This window comes from Odocoileus virginianus, chromosome 24, assembly GCF_023699985.2.
Source record: "Odocoileus virginianus isolate 20LAN1187 ecotype Illinois chromosome 24, Ovbor_1.2, whole genome shotgun sequence".
NCBI classification, from domain to species: Eukaryota; Metazoa; Chordata; class Mammalia; order Artiodactyla; family Cervidae; genus Odocoileus; species Odocoileus virginianus.
Genome location: NC_069697.1, coordinates 43,547,014 through 43,572,240, shown reverse-complemented (window position 1 = coordinate 43,572,240; position 25,227 = coordinate 43,547,014). Strand labels below are relative to the sequence as shown.

General features: G+C 42.2%; 1 protein-coding gene across 11 annotated transcripts in view; it reads right to left on the bottom strand.

The window, feature by feature from the left end:
- The window catches only part of GRIP1 (glutamate receptor interacting protein 1), a 437,555-nt gene that overhangs the window by 5,606 nt on the left and 406,722 nt on the right, over window positions 1-25,227 (bottom strand). For 10 of the 11 annotated variants that reach the window (XM_070454639.1, XM_070454640.1, XM_070454647.1 and 7 more), the window contains one exon: window positions 20,757-20,990. In XM_070454639.1, the coding sequence (XP_070310740.1) occupies window positions 20,757-20,990 (234 nt within the window). Of the gene's footprint in view, window positions 1-20,756; window positions 20,991-24,477; window positions 24,640-25,227 lie in introns of those variants that run through there. The other variant, XM_070454646.1, reaches the window with a different exon arrangement.

Sequence of the window (25,227 nt, the reverse complement as noted above, 5' to 3'; positions counted from 1 at the left end):
TAGAATGACAAATACACTAGAAGGAATTAATAATAGACATTTAAAGAATATAACTATTCTTCTGAAACTATTCCAAAAAGTTACAGAGGAAGAAACAATTCCAAACATTCTGTAAGGCCACCATCACCCTGATACCAAAACCAGACAAAGATATCACAAAAAAAGAAAAATACAGGCCGATATCACTGGTGGACATAGATGCAAAAAATTACCAACAAAATAATGGCAAACCAACTCAATACACTAAAAGGATCATACACCGTGACCAAGTGGGATTTATCCCAGGGATGGAAGGATTTTTTCAGTATCCACAAATCAGTGTGACATATTACATTAACAAAGGATAAAAAGCATATGATTATCTCAGCAGGCACAGAAAACACTTTTGATAGAAATTCAACAAAGAAAAAAATTTTAAAAAGAAATAAAAAAATTCAACATCCATTTATGATTTTAAAAGTCTTCAGAAGATGGGCATAGATGGACCCTACCTCAACATAATAAAAGCAATATATGACAAACCCATGGCTAACACCATATTCAATGGTGAAAAGCTAACAGCATTCCCTCTAAGATCAGGAACAAGCAAGGATGCCTACTCTTGCCACTTTTATTCAACATAGTTTTGGAAGTCCTAGAGATCAGAGAAGAAAAACAAAAGGAATCCCAATTGGAAAGGAAAAAGTAAAACTCACTGTTTGCACATAACATGACATTATACATAGAAAAATCCTAAAAATGACATTAGAAAAGAACTAGAGTGCATCAATGACTTTGATAAAATTGCAGGATTCAAAATTAACATACAGAAATCTGTTTTATTTCTGTACACTAACAATGAACTATCAGAAAGAGATATTAAGGAAACAGTCCCATTTACGATCACATCAAAAAGGAATAAAACACCTAGGAATAAACTTACCCATGGAGGAAAAAAACCTGTACTCTGAAAAGTACAAGACACTGATCAAAGAAATTGATGAGGACACAAATAGATGAAAGATACACCATGTTCTTGGCTTGGAGGAATCAATACTGTGAAAATGACCACAGCACCCAAGGCAATCTACCAATTTAATATGATTCCTATCAAATTACCAATGGCATTTTTCACAGAACTAGAAGAAAAATGTTTTAAATTTGTATGGAAACACAAAAGACCAAAACTAGTTAAAACAAGCTTGGGAGGAAAACACAGGCACTCTCCGACACGAACCACAGCAGCATCCTCCACGACCCACCTCCCAGAGTCACGGAAACAAAAGCAAAAACAAGCAAATGGGACCTAATGAAACTTGAAAGCTTTTGCACAACAAAGGAAACTATAAGCAAGGTGAAAAGACAGCCTTCAGAATGGGAGAAAATAATAGCAAATGAAACAACTGACATAGAATTAATCTCAAAAATATACAAGCAGCTCATGCAGCTCAATTCCAGAAAAATAAATGACCCAATGAAAAAATGGGTCAAAGAACTAAACAGACATTTCTCCAAAGAAGACATACAGATGGCTAACAAACACATGAAAAGATGTTCAACATCACTCATTATCAGAGAAATGCAAATCAAAACCATAATGAGGTGCCATTTCACACCAGTCAGAATGGCTGCTATCCAAAAGTCTACAAGCAATAAATGCTGGAGAGGGTGCGGAAAAAAGGAACCCTCTTACACTGTTGGTGGGAATGCAAACTAGTACAGCCGCTATGGAGAACAGTGTGGAGATTTCTTAAAAAACTGGAAATAGTACTGCCATACTACCCAGCAATCCCACTTCTGGGCGTACACACCGAGGAAACCAGATCTGAAAGAGACACGTGCACCCCAATGTTCATTGCAGCACTGTTTATAATAGCCAGGACATGGAAGCAACCTAGATGCCCATCAGCAGACGAATGGATAAGAAAGCCGTGGTACATATACACCATGGAATATTACTCAGCCATTAAAAAGAATACATTTGAATCAGTTCTAATGAGATGGATGAAACTGGAGCCTATTATACAGAGTGAAGTAAGTCAGAAAGAAAAACACCAATCCAGTATACTAACGCATATATGTGGAATTTAGAAAGATGGTAACGATGACCCTTATATTCGAGACAGCAAAAGACACATAGATGTAAAGAACAGTCTTTTGGACTCTGCGGGAGAAGGCGAGGGTGGGATGATTTGAGAGGGTAGCATTGAAACGTGTATCTTATCATATGTGAAGCAGATCACCGGTCCAGGTTGGATGCATGAGACAGGGTGCTCAGGGCTGGTGCACTGGGATGACCCTCGGGGATGGGATGGGGAGGGAGGTGGGAGGGGGGTTCAGGATGGGGAACATGTGTACACCCATGGCTGACTCATGTCAGTGTATGGCAAAAACCACTACAATATTGTAAAGTAATTAGCCTCCAATTAAAATAAATTAAAAAAAAAAAGCCTGGGAAAGAAGAATGGAATTGGAAGAATCAGGCTCCCTGGCTTCAGACTATACTATCAACACAGTATAGTACTGGCACAAAAACAGACAGATACAGCAATGGACAGGATAGAGGGCCCCAAGATAAACCCATGCCCTTATGGTAATCTGTGACAAAGGAGGCCAGAGAGAACAATGGAGAAAAGACCGTCTCTTCAATAAGAGGTGCTGGGAACAGAATGAAATTAGAACATTTTCTAACACCATATACAAAAACAAACTTAAAATTAATTAAAGGCCTAAACGTAAGACTGGATACTATAAAACTCCTAGAGGAAAACAGGCAGACATGCTTTGATATATAAATCACAGCAATATATTTTTTTTGGCTCTCTTAGAGACAAAAGCAAAAATAAATAGAACATAATTAAAGCGAAACCATAAACAAAATGAGAAGAAAACCTATAGGAGAAAATATCTGCAAACAATGCAACCAACAAGAGATTAATTTCCAAAACATATAAACAGCTTATAGAGCTCAATATCAGAAAGAAACAACCCAATCAAAAAACAGGCAGAAAACCTAAACAGACATTTTTCCAAAGACAATATACAGATGACCTACAGGCACATGAAAAGAAGTTCAATATTGCTTATTTTTAGAGAAATGCAAATTGAAGCTACAATGAGGTATCACCTACACCAGTCAGAATGGCCATGATCAAAAAGTCTGCAAATAACAAAAGCTGGAAAACACTATGGAGTTTCCTCAGAAAACTAAAAACTAAATTACCATATGATCCTGCAATCCTACTCCTAGGCATGTATCTGGACAAAGCTATAATTCTAAAAGATACACACACCCCAGAGTTCACAGGAGCATTACAATAGGAAAGACATGGGAGCAATCTCAATGTCTGTTGAAAGATGAATGGATAAAGAAGGGGCCCATATATACAATGGAATATCACTCAGCCATTAAAATGAATGAAATAATGCCATTTGTAGCAATATGGATGGACCTAGAGATTATCATATTAAGTGAAGTAAGTCAGACAGAAAAAAACAAATACCATGTGATAGCACTTACAGGTGGAATCTAAAAAAACTGATACAAATGAACTTATTTACAAAACAGATAAGACTCACAGACATAGAAAACAAACATGGTTACCAAAGGGGAAGTCACTGTTAAGAGGTGATAAATTAGGAGTTGGGGAATGACAGATGCATACTACTGTATATAAAATAGATCAACAACAAGGACCTATTTTATAGCACAGAAATTATATTCAGTGTTTTATAATAACCTATAATGGAAAAGAATCTGAAAGAGAATATATATATACACATATAACTAAATCACCTGGCTGTACACTTAAAACATTGTAGATGAACCATAGTTCAATAAAGAAGTCTTAGAAGACCTAAAAGACCTCCTTTAAGGAACACCTTCCCCTGGGGCCCGGCTTGGGTAGCTTCCTCACTCCCAGTCCTGGGTTTGGTTTAGCAATTCCAGCCATTCACGCTTCTCAGCTATGGGCCTCAGCCTGTTCTCTCTGCATTGAGGCCAGTGCCACCAGCTAAAGTTTTCCCCAACCCCCAGGCCCCTTCTGGCCACCCACAAGAGACAGTCTGAGGTCTACACGTTCATCAAACATGAACTGAGTCTTTCCATGTTCTGAGCACGGTTCCAAGTGCTGAGAAACAGCAGTGAGGGGTGGGGGGGAGGTGGTTGAGAGAAGAGGCTGCCTTCCCGAGGGAAACGCGTTCATGTGTAATGTCCACTGAGACCCACTCTGCTGGGCACCACCCAATGTGCTCAGCGAGTCACACTCATTTAACAATGTGACTGCTTTTTTAGTGAGCTTTGCTACACACCCTCTGCAACAAGCAGTGCACATATCAAGCAATGATTGGGGTTTGCTCTTTAACTCTGATTATTTAAATGCCCTGGAGGAGGAAATGGCAACCCACTCCAGGATTCTTGTCCGAAAAATTTCATGAACAGAACAGTCAGGCGGGCTACAGTCCATGGGATTGCAAAGAATTGGGCATGCCTGAGCGACTGAGCACATTTTAAAATGTATATTTCTTTGAACACATATCATACCCGAAATACATTCTTGCAAAGGAGTAAAACAATTTAGAGCTATATAGGGCAAAATGTGAAGATTAATACTCTCCAGGCAGGAGAGTATTATTTGTCTATACCCAGTTATTTCACTTCAGAGAGGTATGGAATGCTGAAGGCAATACAAAGTGGTCACTTGTGGATTTTTATGTCACTGGGCAGAGGACTAAAATATCAAGCTGGCTGGGTCAAGTCTAATCATCAGGCAGCCTCGGTGGTTTGTGCCATGTTGGAGGTGAGGAAATTCAAGCTCACCCACAGTCACAGGGGTCTGAATAGTGGTGGCACATCTGTCTGACTCCAGTCACTTAACTATTATATTCTAATGCCACTAAAGTGCCTTATTTCATAGATTCTAAGATGTACTTTTTTTTTTTTTAATCATGTTTTCAGTTCTCTGAAATCAGGCTATGTTAGGTCCTATGAAACAGGGTATAGCAACATCTCACCCCACCTGCCTATTTCCCACAATACACTAGAAGGAAGGGGCCAGAATTTTGTTACATCTTTGCTTTATGAGGGAAAAAAACCAGCCCTGTCTTGCCAGTTAAAGGGTGGTTGGTCCTGAACAGATGCATCGCCATCTCTCAGAATGGTGTGAAAATGCAGAATCTTGAACCCTGCTCTGAACTGCCATCTGCCAAGTTCTGAGTGCACTGAAATTTGCTCTCCATGGTACTTCACACACCAGAGGGGCCAGTACATGTTCTGAAAAGGAAATGAGGGGACTAATACTACTTCATTTAAAATTGTGTTTCTTACCCATCTTGCAGGATTGTTAGGGTCAAGTCAGACATCATCACTGGACGGTAAACTCACGATGACTGTGCTTTATTGTTAGATCTTTTCTTCACTGCTATATCCTTAGTCCTTCAAACAGTACCTAGCACATCATAAGGTCCACCTGGACCTTACGACCTTACAATGTGTTAGATGGGTAAGAAACACAACTTTAAATGAAGCAGTGTATGTGAAGATTTAAGACCTGAAATAACCTGATAAATGTGGAAGGATCACTTTCGTGGTACTCACTCACACAATCAGAAAGTCCTACCTGACTAAAGAAGAGGTGCGTGAGTGTTAGCAAAATCCAGTCCCATTAGACTCGTACCTTAATGATGCATGCGCGCTCAGTTGCCAAGTCATGTCCTGACTCTTGCGACCCCATGGACTGTAGCCCACGAGGCTCCTCTGTCTGTGGGATTACCCAGGCAAGAATCAAGGAGTGGGTCAGATGATCCATGGGGAGAAGTTAAATTGCATGAATGAGAGAACATCCCCTCACCCCAAAGCCAAGGTCATCGGGAAGGGAGGATATGTCTTTGTTGGTAACCTGGGCTCAGATGTGTGAGATGTTCACCCCCCACGTTCCTTGAGAGGGGCAAGGATCCTTGTTTTGTTCACTGATACATCCCAAACTCCTTAAACGGTACCTGCTACATTGTAGAGCTAGTATTTTGTTGAACAGATGAAGTGACTGATTCTGACATGCCATGTGGTTGAGTTTGGAAACTAGTCAGCACTGGCCACCTTGTGCTGTGTGTGTGATCAGAGAGGGATTTAATTCTGAGGGTCAGGCCACGCCCTGCCTCCATGGCCCCAGGGCCATGCTGGAAATGAGCCAGGCTAAAAGCTGCAGGGTGGCTGGGACTGGGCAGGACAAAGCTCCACAGTGACATCACGTGGCCAGGGGAGGGAGAGCACCTGTGACATTGGAGCCAGGTCTGTCTGCCCTCCCTTTGAGCCGAGGAAGCCACACTCTTGTACAGGGCGTAGGGTGGGATGTGTGTGCTAAGTCGCTTCAGTCGTGTCTGACTCTTTGCACCCTCATGGACCGTAGCCCACCAGGCTCCTCTGACCATGGGATTCTCCATCCAAGAATAGTGGAGTGGGTTGCCATGCCCCCCTCCAGTGGATCTTCCCTATCCAGGGATTGAACCTGCGTCTCTTATGTCTCCTGCATTGGCAGGTGGGTTTTTTACCACAAGCACAATCTAGGAAGCTCCATGGTGGAATGTAGGGTCCTCCAATTTGAGATGCAGGACTTCTTGCTAATAAGGCTGTGGGACTTGAGCAAGTAGATTAAAAAGCAAACCGGATGCTACTTTTTCTACCAAGTTTGTGGAGTTTGTACAGTTTGTACAAGAAAGGCAAAATGAATAAAAGTTCTTTCATTTTTAAAATAGGAAATTAGTGGGCTAAATATTTTCAGTGGTGTCCCAAGGAAGTTTATTCCAGTGGGGAGGGGAATGACCTTTTAAAAGTACATTATCAATAATGAATCTATGGATCTTTTTATATATAATGTGTTACAATCAACTGCAACATTCTTTTGCGAGCTCAAGTTTCCTCATTTTTGGCCAAGTGGAGTCCTTCATGTTGATATTGTGTTGACATCATGATATGACCCACTTGCTCTGATAACTTCTCTGCTTTCTGGCACAAGATATCGCAGACTAATAGAAGCAACAGTTAGAACACCAGACGTGGAACAACAGGCTGGTTCCAAATTGGGAAAGGAGTATGTCAAGGCTGTATACTGTGACCCTGCTTATTTAACTTACACGCAGAGTACATCATGCGAAATGTTGACTGGCTGAAGCACAAGCTGGTATCAAGATTGCCAGGAGAAATAGCAATAAGCTCAGATATGCAGATGACACCACCCTTATGGCAGAAAGCAAAGAAGAACTAAAGAGCCTCTTAATGAAGGTGAAAAGAGAAGAATGAAAAAACTCAACATTCAAAAAATGAAGATCATGGTATCCGATCCCATCACTTCATGACAAATAGATGGGGAAACAATGGAAACAGTGACAGACTTTATTTTTGGGGGCTCCAAAATCACTGCAGATGGTGACTGCACCCATGAAATTAAAAGACACTTGCTCCTTGGAAGAAAAGCTATGACAAACCTAGACAGATATTTAAAAGCAGAGACATTATTTTGTCGACAAAGGTTTGTACAGTCAAAGCTATGGTTTTTCTAGTAGTCATGTATGGATGTGAGAGTTGGACCATAAAGAAAGCTGAGTGCTGAAGAATTGATGCTTTTGAACTGTGTTGTTGGAGAAGACTCTTGAGAGTTCCTTGGACTGCAACGAGGTCAAACCAGTCAATCCTAAAAGAAATAAGTCCTGAATATTCATTGGAAGGACTGATGCCGAAGCTGAAACTCCAATACTTCAGCCACGGGATGTGAAGAACTGACTCATTGGAAAAGACCCTGATGCTGGGAAAGATTGAGACCATGAGAAGAAGGGGACAACAGAGGATGAGATGGTTGGATGGCATCACCAACTCAATGGACATGGAGTCCATTGAGTTTGAGCAAACTCAAACAATGGAGTTTGAGTAAGCTCCGGGAGTTGGTGCTGGACAGGGAAGCCTGGAATGCTGCAGTCCATGGAGTCACAAAGAGTCAGACACGACTGAGCGACTGAACTGATCTGATCATAGATTCGAGCTTACCTGGTGGCTCAGCCATAAAGAATCCACCTGCAATGCAGGAGACGGGGGTTCAATCCCTTGGTCGGGAGGATCCCCTGGAGGAGGGCATGGCAACCCACTCCAGCATTCCTGCCTGGAGAATCCCATGGACAGAAGAGCCTGGTGGGCTACAGTCCATGGGGTCGCAAAGAGTCAGACACGACTGAAGCAGCTGAGCACATACACACCTCATAGACTCACCATGGGTATTTCCTGCCTTGAGTGGGGGAAACACTTCAGGTTTATTTCTAGTCCCTTTCTTTTCATCCTCATGTTCTATCATCGAAGGTAGGAAGGGGAGGAATAGGGGGAGATGGGTGCGGAGGAGAGGGTGGAGCTGACACACAGCTGATAGGCTTGGTGACAGTCTTATTCTTGGGAGTCTGTTTTCTAGTGTGTGCAATATCTCCACGCAAGGTCCCAGCTTCTGCACCCCTCTTTGGCTCTGTCTCTGGGATCTCTTGTCCTTCTGCTCTCTTTCCACTTTTGCTCCAAGTCATGTTCTCTCCATCGACCAGTACGGGGGATGGGGGCACATCTTAATTATCTCTGTTGCATTAGTAATTAAGTATAGGCTTGGAGAGCAGTCCTATGGACCCTCTGGCTGGTTGCTAAGTGGGTTGGCGTTTTCTCTGCAAGCCTAGCCACACTCTTCAGTCATATCTGAATATGAGAGTCACAAAGCCTATGTTTGCGATGGACATTAGGAAGCCCACTTCTGTCTCAGCTCTGAGACATGTTTCTCAACACAGTGAACTGGAATCCCTGCAAGGGGGAACATTGGGTGCACACTAGACTAACAGTAAAATTCTTCATTGCTCAGCTGGCCTGTGATTCTCGGGTGTTTGCTCCACAGTACCGAACCCAGAAGGGGCAAAAGGGTAAGTGTCACTAAACGCTGCCAACACCAGGCAGTGGGGATACACTAACCACAACAGCAGAGATGGATGTTGACTAGTGCTAGGTTTGCAGATTAACTCATTAACTGTAAAGTCGCAGTTGCTGGCTCTCTCTCCTGAACCTTAGACTTGATGTATCTCTATGGCAAACTCCTCAGGATGAGAGACTAATATATGGTTTAAATCTGAAAGTAATGTTTCTCTAGAAAGATTTCCTAAGGTTAGAGCAGACTGAATTTTAATAGCCAGTTCTATGATTCTCTTGGAAGCAGCAAACAACACAATGAAGCTTTAAAATGATACAGAGGTAAGACTCCAGGAATCAATAATTCACACAAATAGGACACACAGTTGGCTGGTCTCAAAATCAGCTGCAATAAATTGTGCCATGTGGCTGCTGCTGTCCTGCTTAGCTGGAGACGGGTAGTGGTTACTTCTGATGTATTTGCTGTCCAAAATTAATTCTAAGGATTCCAAGGTTTAAGTTGCATTTCCCGCCCCCCACAGATGAACCCCTTAACCAGGCACTTTCCCATATATGATTGCTTTGCTCTCCTGGCAACTCCGTGTGGCAGAGGCACGCCTTTCCCACTAACAAGGACACTGACCTTCGAACTTGACGAATGGGCTTGTCCATGTGGAATACAGTAAGCTTGAGGATTTCAGTATTAGAATATCTGACCTCATCTGCTGTGTTCCTTCCACTGAATCATGATTTTTTTTTTTCTTGACACATACTCTCCTAGCTGGTCAGGCAGTTTTTATCCATTTCCAACTGCCCAGCAAACTAAAGATGAATAATTTATCACATCTGCTGTATTTCTTCTCATCAGAGCGCTTCCGTGGTTTCCTCCCAGCATCTGTGCAAACGGCTCCCAGCTGCTCTAGCTCTTCATGCTCCAGCTCTTCGTGCTCCACCCTCTTCCAAGAAAATCAAGATTTTTCTTGTAAGGTCTCTATTCTGTGCCAGGCTACCTTGGGGGAATCTGGATTATGAACACAGTGCTAGATTTTTCTGTTCCAAAAGGGCCAATGAGCCTCTCGAAACAACACTCTGGGCCACGATACAGTTCCACGAAACTCACTTCAATTTTAGCCATTTGTCAACACACGCTGCAACTGCTTCTAACCCTCCTGAGAACAGAAGCCTTAACAGGAGGTGCAGGACTTGACCATAATTCAAGCTGAGCTTTCATCTGTATTTCTAAGCAAGTCTATCCGCAGGTCTGAATGATGTCCTCGAGGCAAAGATCAGAAACCTAATGCTTGTGTTTTTAGTTCTGAGTCCCGTGAAAAGCCTTAGCAGCAGAGCCAGGCCTCTGCACCTGGATTTTAAGGGCAAGTGTGTCTAGTGTTTTGACCATGTCATGGTGAGTGATAGCTACCCCAGAAGCCATTCCTATGCCCTGGCAGCCTCCCTGTGGCTCAGCCCTTTGCTTGATGGCCTTTAAAGACCAAACCAATACCTACTTATCAGAGACGGTTCCAGTTTGCCCATAAACCACCAGGTACTTGGGTTTATTCTTCCAGACACCACTGGGGTAGCCCTGTTCCTTTAAACTTGACAATTCAAGGCATGAATTGACTTTTGAGGACAATCCTATATACTACCAGTGGGGCTGGAAGAAAATAATAAAAGTATGGATTTTCCAGCTAATTACCATCAGCTCTGCCCCTGGGCCTTCCCACTTGCCCAGCCAGCACCAAGTCAGCCAAGCTTGACCAAAGACCATTCCAGCATGCCAACTCAGGACAGCCTGCTGGCCCCTCGCCACACCCGCCCCTGCTCTCTGGCTCCTAGGTGCACTCTGGCTTGGCCCCCCTCCAGCTCTCCACTCAAGTTCCCAGTTGTCAGTTCCACCAGCAGCTCACTGACCTCCATAACCTACAGACCCATGTTGGCAAAACATCCTTGTGTATCTTGAGGGCAGGGGCTTCCCCACACCACCAAACCACCCTGTAACATCAGAGGGGTGTTCTACAGTTCAACTCAATTCTGACATTATCCACACGGAGGCCGTGTCAGATCCCACAGGTTAAGGGTTCCGTCCTACAACATTACCCCACCCCTACTCCACCATTTCAGACTATGGTCTGCAGACCCAGGTTGTCACTCATACCTTTGCCCAACCAGCTGTATCACAGAGGTTCCAGCAGCCTCCTCCTTGGGTTTGAATAATTTACCAGAGTGGCTCACAGAACTTACCAGATCACCAGTTTATTATAAAATGGTATAATTCAGGAACGCCAGATGGAAGAGCTGCTTTAGGGCAGGTTTTGTGGAAAGGTTGTAGAACCTCCATGTTCCCTTCAGGCTCTGATCACAACTGTCCCCAACCTCGTCCCCATATCCCATGTGCTCACCAACCTGGAAACGCCTGGAGACCCATCCTTTTGGGGCTTTACAGAGGCTTCACTACACAGGCATGACTGTTTAAGTCATTGGCCACTGGTGATTGATTTCACCTGCAAATTCTCTCCCTGGAGATTGGCGGTGGGACTGAAACCTCCAAAACTCTAATTACAGGGCTGGCTCCACTGGCAATCAACCCCCATCCTTAGGTGCATCTAAAAAGCAACTCATTCAGTTCAGTTCAGTCGCTCAGTCGTGTCTGACTCTTTGCGACCCCATGGACTGCAGCACACCAGGCCTCCCTGTCCATCACAAACTCCCAGAGTTTACTCAAACTTATGTCCATTGAGTTGGTAATGCCATTCAACCATCTCATCCTCTGTCGTCCCCTTCTCCTCCCACCTTCAATCTTTCCCAGCATCAGGGTCTTTTCCAGTGAGTCAGTTTTTCGCATCAGGTGGCCAAAGTATTGGAGTTTCAGCTTCAGCGTCAGTGCTTCCAATGAATATTGAGGACTGATTGCCTGGTTGGATTTCCTTGCTGTCCAAGGGACTCTCAAGAGTCCTCTAACACCACAGTTCAAAAGCATTAATTCTTCGGCACTCAGCTTTCTTTATGGTCCAAATCTCAGGAGTGGCCACAAGACTGGATAGGGTTAGTTTTCACTCCAATCCCAAAGAAAGGCAATGCCAAAGAATGCTCAAACTGCCTCACAATTGCACTCATCTCACATGCTAGTAAGGTAATGCTCAAAATTCTCCAAGCCAGGCTTCAGCAATACATGAACTGTGAACTTTCAGATGTTCAAGCTGGTTTTAGAAAAGGCAGAGGAACCAGAGATCAAATTGCCAACATCTGCTGGATCATCAGAAAAGCAAGAGAGTTTCAGAAAAATATCTATTTCTGCTTTATTGATTATGCCAAAGCCTTTGACTGTGTGGATCACAATAAATTGTGGAAAATTCTGAAAGAGATGGGAATACCAGACCACCTGACCTGCCTCTTGAGAAACCTGTATGCAGGTCAGGAAGCAACAGTTAGAACTGGACATGGAACAACAGGCTGGTTCCAAACAGGAAAAGGAGTACGTCAAGGCTGTATATTGTCACCCTGCTTATTTAACTTATATGCAAAGTACATCATGAGAAATGCTGGGCTGGATGAAGCCCAAGCTGGAATCAAGATTGCTGGGAGAAATATCAATAACCTCAGATATGCAGATGACACCACCCTTATGGCAGAAAGTGAAGAAGAACTAAAGAGCCTCTTGATGAAAGTGAAAGAGGAGAATGAAAAAGTTGGCTTAAAGCTCAACATTCAGGAAACTAAGATCATGGCATCCGGCCCCATCACTTCATGGCAAATAAATGAGGAAACAGTGGAAACAGTGACAGACTTCATTTTTGGGGGCTCCAAAATCACTGCAGATGGTGACTGCACCCATGAAATTAAAAGATGCTTGCTCCTTGGAAGTGTTAGGTAGTTAGAATAGGAAACAGGAGTCCAAAATGGTGGTGGCTAAAAGACACGGAAGGGAAAAGCCTGCAACAGAACAAAGAAGGTCAAAGGAAGGTCTGAGGACCAGGATGAGGACTTCAGGTAGAATAAACAGCACTCCTGGCTAGCCCAATTTACATAGGGCAGGCCCAGGGGGAGGAAAAAACATAAAAAGAGGAGCCAAAGGACCGGGGTCGGTCTCTCTCTCCCACGCACTCGTGTGCTCCCCCACTCTCTTCTCTCTGAGTCTTTGGGTCGGCATGTCCTCATGCCTTGAGGATGGATTTTCCTGGTATTTTCTAAATAAAATAGAGCTGTAACATGGAGCTGTAACACTGATCTAAGAGCTGTAACACGGTCTGTCCGAGAGTTATGATAACACCAAGGGCTCTAACGTCCATTGTTTAAAATGTTTGTTGAGACAAGACAGAACTGAGGAGAATACACTTGCCTGACAGAAGGAAAGTTATGACCCACCTAGGCAGCATATTAAAAAGCAGAGACATTACTTTGTCAACAAAGGTCCGTATTTCCAGTGGTCATGTATGGATGTGAGAGTTGGACTATAAAGAAAGCTGAGCGCCAAAGAATTGATGCTTTTCAACTGTGGTGTTGGAGAAGACTCTTGAGAGTCCATTGGACTGCAAGGAGATCCAACCAGTCCATCCTAAAGGAGATCAGTCCTGGGTGTTCATTGGAAGGACCGATGTTGAAGCTGAAACTCCACTACTTTGGCCACCTGATGCAAAGAGCTGACTCATTGGAAAAGACCCTGATGCTGGGAACGATTGAAGGTGGGAGGAGAAGGGGACGACAGAGGATGAGATGACTGAATGGCAGCACCAACTCAATGGACATGAGTTTGGTAAACTCTGGAAGTTGGTGATGGACAAGGAGGCCTGGCATGCTACAGGACACGACTGAGTGACTGAACTGAACTGAACTCACATCCATACATGAATACTGGAAAAACCATAGCTTCGACTAGATGGACCTTTGTTGGCCACGTTACAACCTACCAGACTTTCACCGCACTGAGCACTAACAGTGCTGGATTTATTTCCTCATTCCAAGGAATGCTGTGGTTTGGCACCACAAAGATCCTCAAATAAGACTGAACTTTATGCTTCATCTAAGGGGAAGAAAGAGAGCAGCTTTAGGCTAAACCACTGTCAATGTGATCCTCACTGCAGCCCTGCCAGACACTCAACAGACATGCAAGGGAGCAGAAGGATGTTGGAGGAAGCGCTTCAGCGGGCTTCTTTCCAAGGTCCTGGAGACAAACACAGTGACCCTCAGGGAGTCACCTCATTTGTAAGTGAACATTCCGTAGATAACAGAATACAATCTACTAATAAACGCATTTGATCACAACAGAGACAAGCAAAGCCATCAGAGGAAGATGAATGATCCCCAGGCCAGGGCTAGACTTAAGGGAAATTATTAGCATTTCTGAAGAGGGATGGTGGTGGATCCTTGACAGAAATCAGAGATCAAAGACTGGGAAATCAGGCACACTGGAACACTGCCTAACAAGCCTGCCTAAGGGTCATCTGAGTCTAAGGTACCGCACCTCTGTTTGACTTAGCATTTCTATGGCTCAGAGCTCAGCCTCTGTAAAAGTGGATGGCAACTTGAAGAGAAGTGATAGGATGCAAATAGAGTTCTGTCCCTTAGAAGAGATAAGCTCAAAGGCTTTGCTTTTATTTCACTATAAGTCATTGAGCAGCTTTCATTTTAACTAGGAAATCTTATTCTGACATTCTTTCCCCCGACCCTTGGACTGATACATATATATTATTTTATCTTCCCTTTGAACAAATGTTTTCATCCTGCTGTCATTCCTCATTAATGAGCTAAAAAACATTTTTTTTTTTTCACACGAGCCAATCATTTGTATACAAATTTTGTTTTTCACATTTTTGAGAAGTATGTCGTAGAATTACAGACAAGGGAAGCTGATGGAAACAATCCATTTTAAGGACTGTCAGGGCTGGATGTCATTGCTCACATAAAATGTACAACCTAAATTCCAAGCCTTATTCTACAATTCCGCACTGATTGTTAGCTTCCCCTGGTTTTATAGGGAGAGAATATGCTTGTCACACTGACGTTAATACACGTCCATTTCTCTTTGTAACGAGGGTGTTATTCCAGTGTACAACTCCATCTGTGGAGGCTCTAAGACGGCTGCCTGAATCATCTTTAAGGCTAGGATTCTGAGGAGCTCTCATTTCCTGGGTTTCTGTCACTGCAGAGTTGAGGTAAGACTGAAGGTGACTTCACCTGGGAAACCTATCATTTGTGAACTCTCTCGTGATAATCAGTGATCCAGCTCCTTTCTTGGTCGTGAACAAACTGAGGTTCAGAGAAGGGACGTGATTCATGACTGGCAGGTTGTGGCCAAACCTTGGCCTGACTGTTCATTTAATTTTGAGTACCAACTGCAAACATTTGGTGAAGAGTCACATTCAAAATAAGGTATGCATTTCCATTTCATATTTCCTCCTATGGTTCAGCCTGTTCCTGACTTAAGGAGAATATTGAAAAAGATGTGGGCCCTAAATAACCAAAATGACACTACTTCCAAGAAGTGAAACAATTTTATCATATAAAGAAGAATAAAGGTACACTCTCAAAACACTCCAATATATTGAAATTGCAAAGTGAACTTGGCTGAGAGAAAAGCTGATGGTAGCAAATGCAGCTATAAGAATAAAGGGGTTCCTTGTGAGTGACTCAAATATTCAAGAGTCGAGCCATCCGCAGGTATAAATAGAAGATGATTCTGGAAAATAATTTAAAAAAACTTTCTGTAAAATAAAACAGTTGCATACAATAAAGGAACACAATCTTATTGAAAAACACAAACAGGACAAAAGGAAATGATTAAAAAAAAAAATTCCAAATGCTCTGAATGTGGATCTACAGAAAAAAGATTTTTTTGCCTTAAAATATGCAAAGAGAAGTGAAGCTAGAATTTATCTCAGAAATATATTATGCAGACACTAAAGAATATTTAAGCTTCAGAAGGAAAAGAGGGGTTATCAATGAACTGCAGCTAAGATCACAAGCTCCTTATCGGCAAAGAGAAAAAAAATCTATGATAAGCTAAAATATTGATACAAAGCAGAATTAATTTTCAAGATAAAATTTAGAAGCTCCAGGGTTAACAATGCAAAGTCATTTCCTCTTTGCTCAGCCACTCAGCTCTTGCCTTCGATTTCCCTGGCACAAAATAATCACCTCCTGCTAGCAAAACCTACAGGAGCGATTCCCAGTCTTCAGGTGCAAAAGAATCCACTAAGCGGTTGCTAAAATGTTGATTCTTTGCCTCAGCCACCAGAAAATGCTGACCAGGTAAGTCTGGGTTGCACTTAGGAACTGACGTTTTAACAGGCACCCCATGTGATGATGGTAAATGTCAGCAGAGGTTCACATGCCAAACTCTTCTCTAAGGCTACAGTCTCTAAACTTCCAGTTGCTACCCATTAATAAGTCTTGAAATCAGCTTAATATGACAGCATTTGAAAAGAAACAAAACAAAATGTTAGTGTATACTGTGCAGTCAATTTTTGGATTCATTTATTCAATACATATTAGGGTGGCCAAAAAGTTCATTGAATTTTTATGTAAGATCTTACAGAAAAACCCAAATGAACTTTATGGCCAACCCAGTATATAAGTGTGAGTGTATGTGTGTACTGAGTTGTGAGGTGAGATGCATTTTGGATAACGTCTTAGCCAAACAAGTCTGAGAGACACCAATATCACTTCCCTGTGACGCCCTTACTGTCCCTCCCCGCACCAATCTAAATACCAAATCATCACTCCAGCTCCAACGTCCTCCTCCAACCACAGGGCCAAAACAGAAGTGAGGCTGTGTTCTATGTTTATTCTCAAATGTCAGGAAGGATAACTAGTCTTTGGGGTTCAGGAATGAAGGACAGGAGACCTGTTAGACACGGCAGACCCTTGGGCCAGTAGATGCTGTGAAATTAAAAAAAAATGTAGCCTCTCACCTGAGCTCAGCATTTTCGGAAGGTCTGAAGGGAGAAAAGGGATTGGCAAGGAGGACTGGGTGGGAAATGAGGGGCAGATAATAGAGAGTCGGTTGAAACTCAAGAAATTGGAAGGTTAAGCCCACACTTTATTCTTTTTGTGAGGATGATGCTAGTAACCCATCATCAGGAGATGGTGTGGCTTTTGTGTTTTGTTTGTTCGCCCCAGGAATGGGGATGGATACTGGCCCATTCATTCCTATCCTCTTGATGCAGCGTCTAGTGACAGTAAGAGTTTGGAGGTACTGGCTTGGACACAGACAGATCCACAACTTGTTCTCATGAAGACAGCTTTCACCAAGTGGCACACAGCCCCGAGAAAGATGGCAACTGGAAAATAACAGCACGTGTTTTCAGAATGTGTGCTATTGACCCTACCCAGCCTCCTTACTCTGGTCTCTGCAGCCCCTTGGAAATTACTCCACTAGGGCTACGGAGAAAAGTCCACCCAAGGGGCTCAATGAGAATCAGCCTTCATTCCGCTCGGCAAGCCACGCATGCAGTCTGATTTAGGGTTTTCAACTTGAGGAAGGGATGTTTTTCTATTTCTCTGGTCCCATCTCCACACCACCCCTCAAAGAGTACCCTTTCCTACTTCTGTGAAGGTTTAGCACAGGCTAATAGCATCCTGGTGGCTCAGAGGTAAAGAAACTGCCTGTCAATGTAGGAGATGCAGGTTCGATTCCTGGGTCGGGAACATCCCCTGGAGAAGGAAATGGCGATGGACTCCAGTATTCTTGCCTGGGGAAATCCCATGGACAGAGGAGCCTGGCAGGCTACAGTCCAAGCACCCCAACGGGAAGGTAATTCAATTTAATCAACAAGGCACTTGCTTTTTCATGATGTCAGGTAATCTTCTAGTGTTCAAAGGATGCCCACAATCAAGACACAAATACAATTACCAGTCTCTGCTCTGAGTAAAGTGACTCTTCTAATTACCATTTCTCCTTTTAAGCATTTCAAAATTGGAGTGTGGGTTTAGCAGCAAACACATGAATGGACTATTAGGGTAATTGAATTCACACACACCCACACAAAGGTACCTGAGATGTGAGCATCAACCACTCCCACAATTCCACATCATCAGGCTGCAGGACCCTCTGCTACATTTTCACTTCACAAGATCATTTTGGGTGTCTTAGAATGCCCAGGACGCCATCTACCTCTGAGCACCTTATTTTGTTTGGCACCAATTTGGAAGAAGAGCGAAGCCACACGGGAATTGCGCTAAGTGCAGCTATAGAGGGAAATGACTAAAGTGAAGGAAAAAAGAAGCAACCCATTTGCTGGGTCAAGTGGGTCTAGCATAGTCTGTGATCTGCGGTCTCTCAGTTCACACACTGCCACACAAATGTTCCAACCAGTCCACCCACCGCCACTCACTGTGCTAAGTGCATGATGCCTTTAAAGAAAGAGAGATCTATTTCCAGCACATTTTTTTTTAAAACGTCAGCTATAACAACTTGCATAGCCAATTTACTGTCATGATCTTTGCTGACTGCTTTCAGTACAGGAGGGGTGGGGAGACAAGCGTTTTGCATTGCTGGGCTACCAAGGAATCTTCCTTTGAAGAGACTGCTTCACTCCGGAAGGAAAATGGCTCTCTTCTACACTTGCTATTTCTCTATCCTGCTGTTTAATCACTCAGTTGTGTCTGACTCTTTCGCAGCCCCAGGGACTGTAGCCCGCCAGGGCCCTTTATCCACGGGGATTCTCCAGGCAAGAATACTAGAGTGGGTTGTCATTTCCTCCTCCAGGGGATCTTCCTGACCCAGGGATTGAACCTCCTTCATTGGCAGGAGGGTTCTTTACCACTGAGCCACCTAGGAAGCCCTTCCCTATCCTGTAGATGGGGAAAATAAATGCTAAGACATGCTATTGTGAGGGGCTAAAAAAGAGAAAAAAATACAGCACATAGCAGGCACTCATTGTTACCCTTTCCCTTTGGTGCTGAAGGAAGGTGAGTTACCCAGAACACTTGTTTTCCTGGGCAGTAGACTTTTAGAGCAGACGGGAAGGCAGTGTTCCTAAATAACAGGGAATCAGGAGGGGCCAGCTCTCCGCATGGCACAGCAGAGTCAGCAGTGACTATGCAGCTTCCGCCACTTAATCCCCAAGGGAGTCCTTCCAGCCTCCTAATGGCGTTTGTCAATTAGCCGATTAGGATATGTGACAGGTGGCGAAGCCTGATGTTTGCCAGACAGACACATCAATTCAGGGTAACTGGATAAACTAACTTGCGGCAACAGGCTAAAGCTGGGTCCCCACCCTAAAATATCAGAAATGTCTTGACTTTTCTGTAAAGTCTGTAATGCCTCTTAATGCACAAGGCTCTAGTCATGCTGGCATATTTGCACTCTCTCAGTACACTGCAATCTTTGACATCCTTCTGTATATGTTTCTTTCTGTGCTTTGGAATGCCTTCCCATCCTCCACCTTCCTGCAGAGTCAACACCTCCATCTAGGAAGCATTTCTCATTCCTCTGTAGTGGGTTACTATCAGTCACTCGGTCGTGTCCGACTCTGCGGCCCCAAGGACTGTAACCGATAAGGTTCCCGTCTGTGGAATTCTCCAGGCAAGAATACTGGAGTGGGCTGTCATTTCCTTCTCCAGGGGATCTTCCCAACCCAGGAACCGAATCTGGGCCTCTTGCACTGCAGGCAGATTCTTTTCTGTCTGAGCCATCAGCTAAGCCCTTAGTGGGTTAGGGGCCCCCCCATCTCCAAAGGCAGTCTAGTCTGGTGTCTGTCATTGTACTAATCCCACTATCTTCCCACTGTTTCCTGGACTGTCTTCCCATTAGACAATGTGCTCGTTGGAGATTTACATTACATTCTTTAAGTAAACAAATGCACAGTCTATGTACTGAATGAACGAATCAATGAGTAATGAAAGAATGAACCCAGGATTGGACACGAATTCAGAATCCAACCTCGCACACAATCCTTTCTTTCACCATATCCTTTGTCAGCAGCAAAATAGCTACTTTCAATAGGTAGTTACGGAGACTAAAGTCTTTAGAGGAAAGGGGGAGTAGTTGGCTTGTTTCCCCTTCCCACCCTGACATTTATTTGCTCTTCTGGGTAAGACAAATAACTTACCTCTAGTTAACAGATTATTAACTACAGATCTTCTCTGTAAGAAGAATGGAGTGAGACTGTTACTAACTATACCTCCTAATGCATGAACTACAACAAAAAGCGAGTTCTACAAAAGAAAACCAGAGAAGCCTCCCTTCCACTGATTTCGTTGGCCCTGGGCTCCACAGATACTGTCACCAAGGCAGTTTAAACACCTGCCTTGTTTAAACTCTGCCAGCAATTTGAATTCAGTTATGTTTGCAACTGTGAGTTTCCATCCATGAAGCAAAGTGAGGCAACATCTTAGCAGAGATGAAACATAACTAGGCCTTATCTTGTCCTAACCAAGGACATCTAAATTATGTCTCAAAGAGAAGTTTACACTCCCTGAATAACATAACCATCTACTGAGAAGTCTGTAATTGATGATTAATCCTTCCAACATCACCCCGGAAACCCCTTTCCAGTGTAGCTAAGAGTATATGGCATTTTGAAAATTTTTTCCCCTTCCAATCAAGTTGAAATAACAGATCAACTCATTGAAGCTTCACTTGACACTAGAACCTCAAGCTTCTGCAGGAAGATTTTGGCCATAAATATATTTGTGATGAAGTCATTACTGGAAAGCCAATTTTCCCTGTTTTATGAGATAACCTCTTAAAGATCATGTTTTGAGAACCATCGGTCTCTGATGATCTGCCCTTAAGCTCTGGCTTCTCTCCTCGGCTGAGCCCACAGTAGAATGTCATGATTGCACTCACATCAGGGCACTCATGCTGAGCAGAATGGCTATGAAACATGACCCCCAAGGGAAGAGAAGAGAGTTTCCTGACCTTGTGCAGCTCCACAGGAGTTGGGGACATGATCTCCTTTATTTCCTGCTTCATTTTTCTCAGGGTGACAGATTTCCTGCCCACATCCGAGGGCAGAGTGTTGCTGCGAGTGGTCTGGCTATAGTGTGGCCGGGAGCTGCTCCGTTCCTGGAAGCTGGCCTGTCGCCCCAGCTGACTGCGAGATGAAGGGGCCTCGTGATTCAAACTCATCGTGCTCCCCGACATGATCGTTGCCTGCGGCAGTGACAATTTTCAGAAACAATTAAGCCATCGACTAAGGGGAAGCTTTGGCTGCTCAACATGAAGCACATTTCTCCTTCTGCTCAGTCAAAATACAGTCTCTTCGGGGCATAGCCAAAGGCTGGAGAATGGAGGTACTGACTGCACCATGAAAGTCTGGGAAAATGCTTCGCAAGTGACATTTACAATGCACATAACAAATCCAATTTAAGTACTTAAGCCATTGAGTTTATTTAATCAAATACCACCCCTGGCAGTTTGGAGGCATGCTGAAGAGCTGTAACATCTGCTTACTGCAAACCACATTTTTAAGCAGAAACTTTCCACTGAGTGGGCTCTAAAGATGGGATTTATCAGGCAACCTTCAGTATATCTTACAGAAGTGAACTAAGAACTTACTGGAGATCAGGCAGCCCCTATTGGCAATGGAACCTCCAACCCCACCTGCAGGTAACAACAGGCTGAAATGAGGCTCCTGCTACAAAAGCTAGGGCTCCTACTGAATGTTGCCTGCCGAGCTTGGTGTACTGTCTTCCCTTTGGCCGCGCGGCCAGCCCGAGAAGTCAGTAGATGAGTTAGGTCCCCCCATCACTTGGTGTAGGTCGCTGTTTCTTAGAAATGGCCTATGTGTAAGATCCTCACAGAGGTTAAGGAATAATCACATAACATGCTACTGGAATCAACCCTTTGCTCAAAAGCAAGGGGACTTGACTTTTACCAGTGAATTGAGAAGTGTTCCGTTTCCAATATAGTGTCCCTGTATAATACACAACAAATGGCAAGACTAGCTCTCAAAAATGACTGAGTCTCAGAAGTGGAACAAAAAAAAGCATTTGAAACCAATATCATGTTGGGAATGTTCATGTCTCATGGTTGAAGGATGCTAAAATTCTGCAAATATGCCTGTAGCCAGCTCTGTATTCTTCCATATAACGGTTATATAATGGTATACCAGCATCAGTGAATCTTCCCGAAAATAAATTCCACATGCCATATGACTGGCTACAACATGATCTAGTGGTTTATATTGATACTGATGCTAAAGGTAACAGAAGTGTAATGTGAGTCCTTTGAATGTATGCACACATTTAACAACTTTATGAGTTAAGTACTGTTACTCCTCCTAATTTACAGGAAGAGGAATCTAAGGCATAAAGAGACTGACCTACCCAAGGTCCCATAGGTAGTAAATGAGCCAAGTGCACCATCTAAAATTATTGATCAGGAGGGAACACTGCAAGGTGAGTAGAGTTTTTATTTGTTACCTCGCTAGGATTTTATAATTCCAAGCTTCACCTGATGTTGTTATATACATGCCACTAACAAGATCTCTAAATGACAGCCAAGTATTGGCACACAGGTATGTAGAAAAGAAACAAAATAAGTGAACTTACCAATATCTTGACTACATCAGTTATCTTACTGATAATTTTGAAAAAAAGAAGTTAGAGTGTTAATATGTGCTAAGTACCATATATGTGTGTGTGTATGTAGAATACCATTAAATACTTACAATAACTCTATATGATAAAGTATTATACTTATATTTCACTTAGGAAGGGGATGCCTGGATCAATGAAGCAACTTGCCCGAGAGTCTGGGATTGTAACCCTAGCAATGTCTCCAAAACCCTTATTCTTGCCCACTAGGCTATATTGATTCTCAGTCAAGTATGAAGTTGAAACATTTAAAATTGGTTATTTTAGTAAATAAAAAAAAGCTTATTATTTATCCAGTGTGAATTATCCATATTATGGTTTATTTCAGATAAATCTCCTTTAATTGAAACCTTTTTATTACTAGCTTGTTGGTAACATGGACATCCTTTTATTTTATGGTACTTAACTCACATATATCATTCTTTGTTTAATCTGCTGTTACTGAAGGCATTCAACGATTATTTCCTTGCTGTGGTGAGCATCCACCTATTGTTTTTACCTACTTAGACTAGTTATTTTCTTTGTTAACATTTATTTTTTATACTCATTTTTCACTTGACTGGCAGGAAGCACATTGGAAGTCAAATAGTCACTACAGTGGGAGACAACTGTTCTACTTTGATAAGCCTTAGTCATAACAGAAGTTATAATCTGATCTAGAAATGGTTCTGATGGAAGCAATGACATAGTATCAAAGGGTCTTCAGATCAAATTTTCAAAGGATGAATTGATTGCTTTGTTTAAAGTGAATATCAATTGAATTAGTGACATCCCTGCAGGAATATTAAAATTAAAACTCAAATACAAAACTAAAAAAAAAAGTAACTATTTAAAGTTTCTTAAGACTTGTTTTTGCTTCACGAGTATGTACCACTGATTTTCATTTTGCACAATTTGTAATTTATACATTTTCAAAATTATCAGTGAGATAACTGATATGCATACAGCTTAGAAGGAGTATGTCCAAAAGTTCTCTATTTGACATTTAGTTAAACCTTCTTCTTATGTTATACTAAGGAAAAATGAGTTAAGGCAGTAGTCATTACTCAAAGAAGTAGCACAAAAATAATTTCTATTGAACATTTAAATGCCATGTGCTGTGTTGTGTCATATAAGCATTAGTCATTATAATCCCTGTATTTTAAAGAAGAAATAACTGATAAAAGAGATTAAGTACCTTATCTAAAATCTTAGTTTGAATTTCTCTCTCGTTAAAATTGTACATTTTTCAGCACTAAAGCTGAACCTAAATTATTGCTAGCAATGGGGAAAATGACTAGTATAATTTTCATTTTCATTTCAATTGTAATCATTTTTTATCTTAGCTAATCTTCTACATTTGTTACATTTATAGTGTGCTTTAACTTTTAATGCTAGATATAAATTTCATATGCAGGAACCTAGCTCCAATAATATTTTTTGCATAGTAGCACTTGAAATCAAGGAATCAGAGTTCATTTAAACTAATAAGTGGATGTTCCTTGTGCTAAAAGTGTGAATAATACTCTCACTTATGGATTTGTCAATCATTCTTTCTAGTTGAAAAATTTTTTTCTCTTTGACTATTAATTCAACCCATTTTCCCCCCCTGGATATATAATTTCAAGGGCCACACCTGCCTGAAGTGATGTTAGAAAAAAATCTATTGGCTGTTGCAACATAATTTCTATACTGATGGATGTTGTTTTCACCAGGTAACTCAATTTCTGGGTGAAAACACAACCTCACTGTATTACTTTTTATATCATCTTCACTTTGTTAATACCTAATGTAGAAGAAGCTATTAGAAGAAAAATGGCTTCTTCAAATGAGATTTCAAAATGAAAAATGCAAAAGGCATATGAGCCAAAACATGCTTTTAAAAGCAGTACTATGTTAAAAAATTGTTAACTGAGATCTTTATTCAATTTGGTACAATGCTGATCATTCTCCATACAGGAAGTGGTAAAAGTTTAAATAAGCTACCTGATACTTAAGCATTCTATACTTTTTGAAAGTTGCATGAAAACGAACCAATTGCTAACATCTTAATTTATTTACATTTTGTAGGATTATCCATCTCCAGGTCCTTTAACTGTGCTCTGAAGTTGAAATTCATGCCAGGTAATACCATGATGTTTACGAATTCAAACTAATATTTTTCTTTATAATTCTCTTTGCAGATTCACAAACATTGGAGTCACATAAAAAATCCACACATGCAACTGAGAAGCAAAATAATATAAAGATGAGTCATCATTTTAGAACTGCAAGAGTTCCACCCAGTTAGGCCATTCACATTCCTTATGGTGACTTGGGGACCTCATACGACATCAAAATAAAAATGAGACTTTTGCCACTTTCTTTTTTACAGCTCAGAAAATTTAAAAGAACATAAAAGGAAACAGTCCAGGACTTCCCAGACCAAAGTGTGAATACTGTCAGCAAATTTACGGCTTCGATTAAAGAGCTCACCAGGAGTTCTGCTATTATACTCCATCTCTCTGCAAGTCCTTGAATTCACACTAAGTTAGCACAGAAGCAGGATTTGCAATTAACAGCAATGTACTCTGTTATATTTTGGCTGCTGATCAAACAGACTGGCCTTTTTTTACCAGCTGCATTGTCATCTACTTTAAGGGCAAAATGAAGTAAGATCAAATTTCCTCTTATGTTCCTCTTCACGATCAAATTAACGTCTCTACCAGGTACAAATGAAAACATGCCAAAGAAACCTTTCTAAAGCAAATCAGAGAATGACAGACGCCACTGCTGAGACAGCTCGCCTGAGCGATCCAGTGGCAAACAGGGAT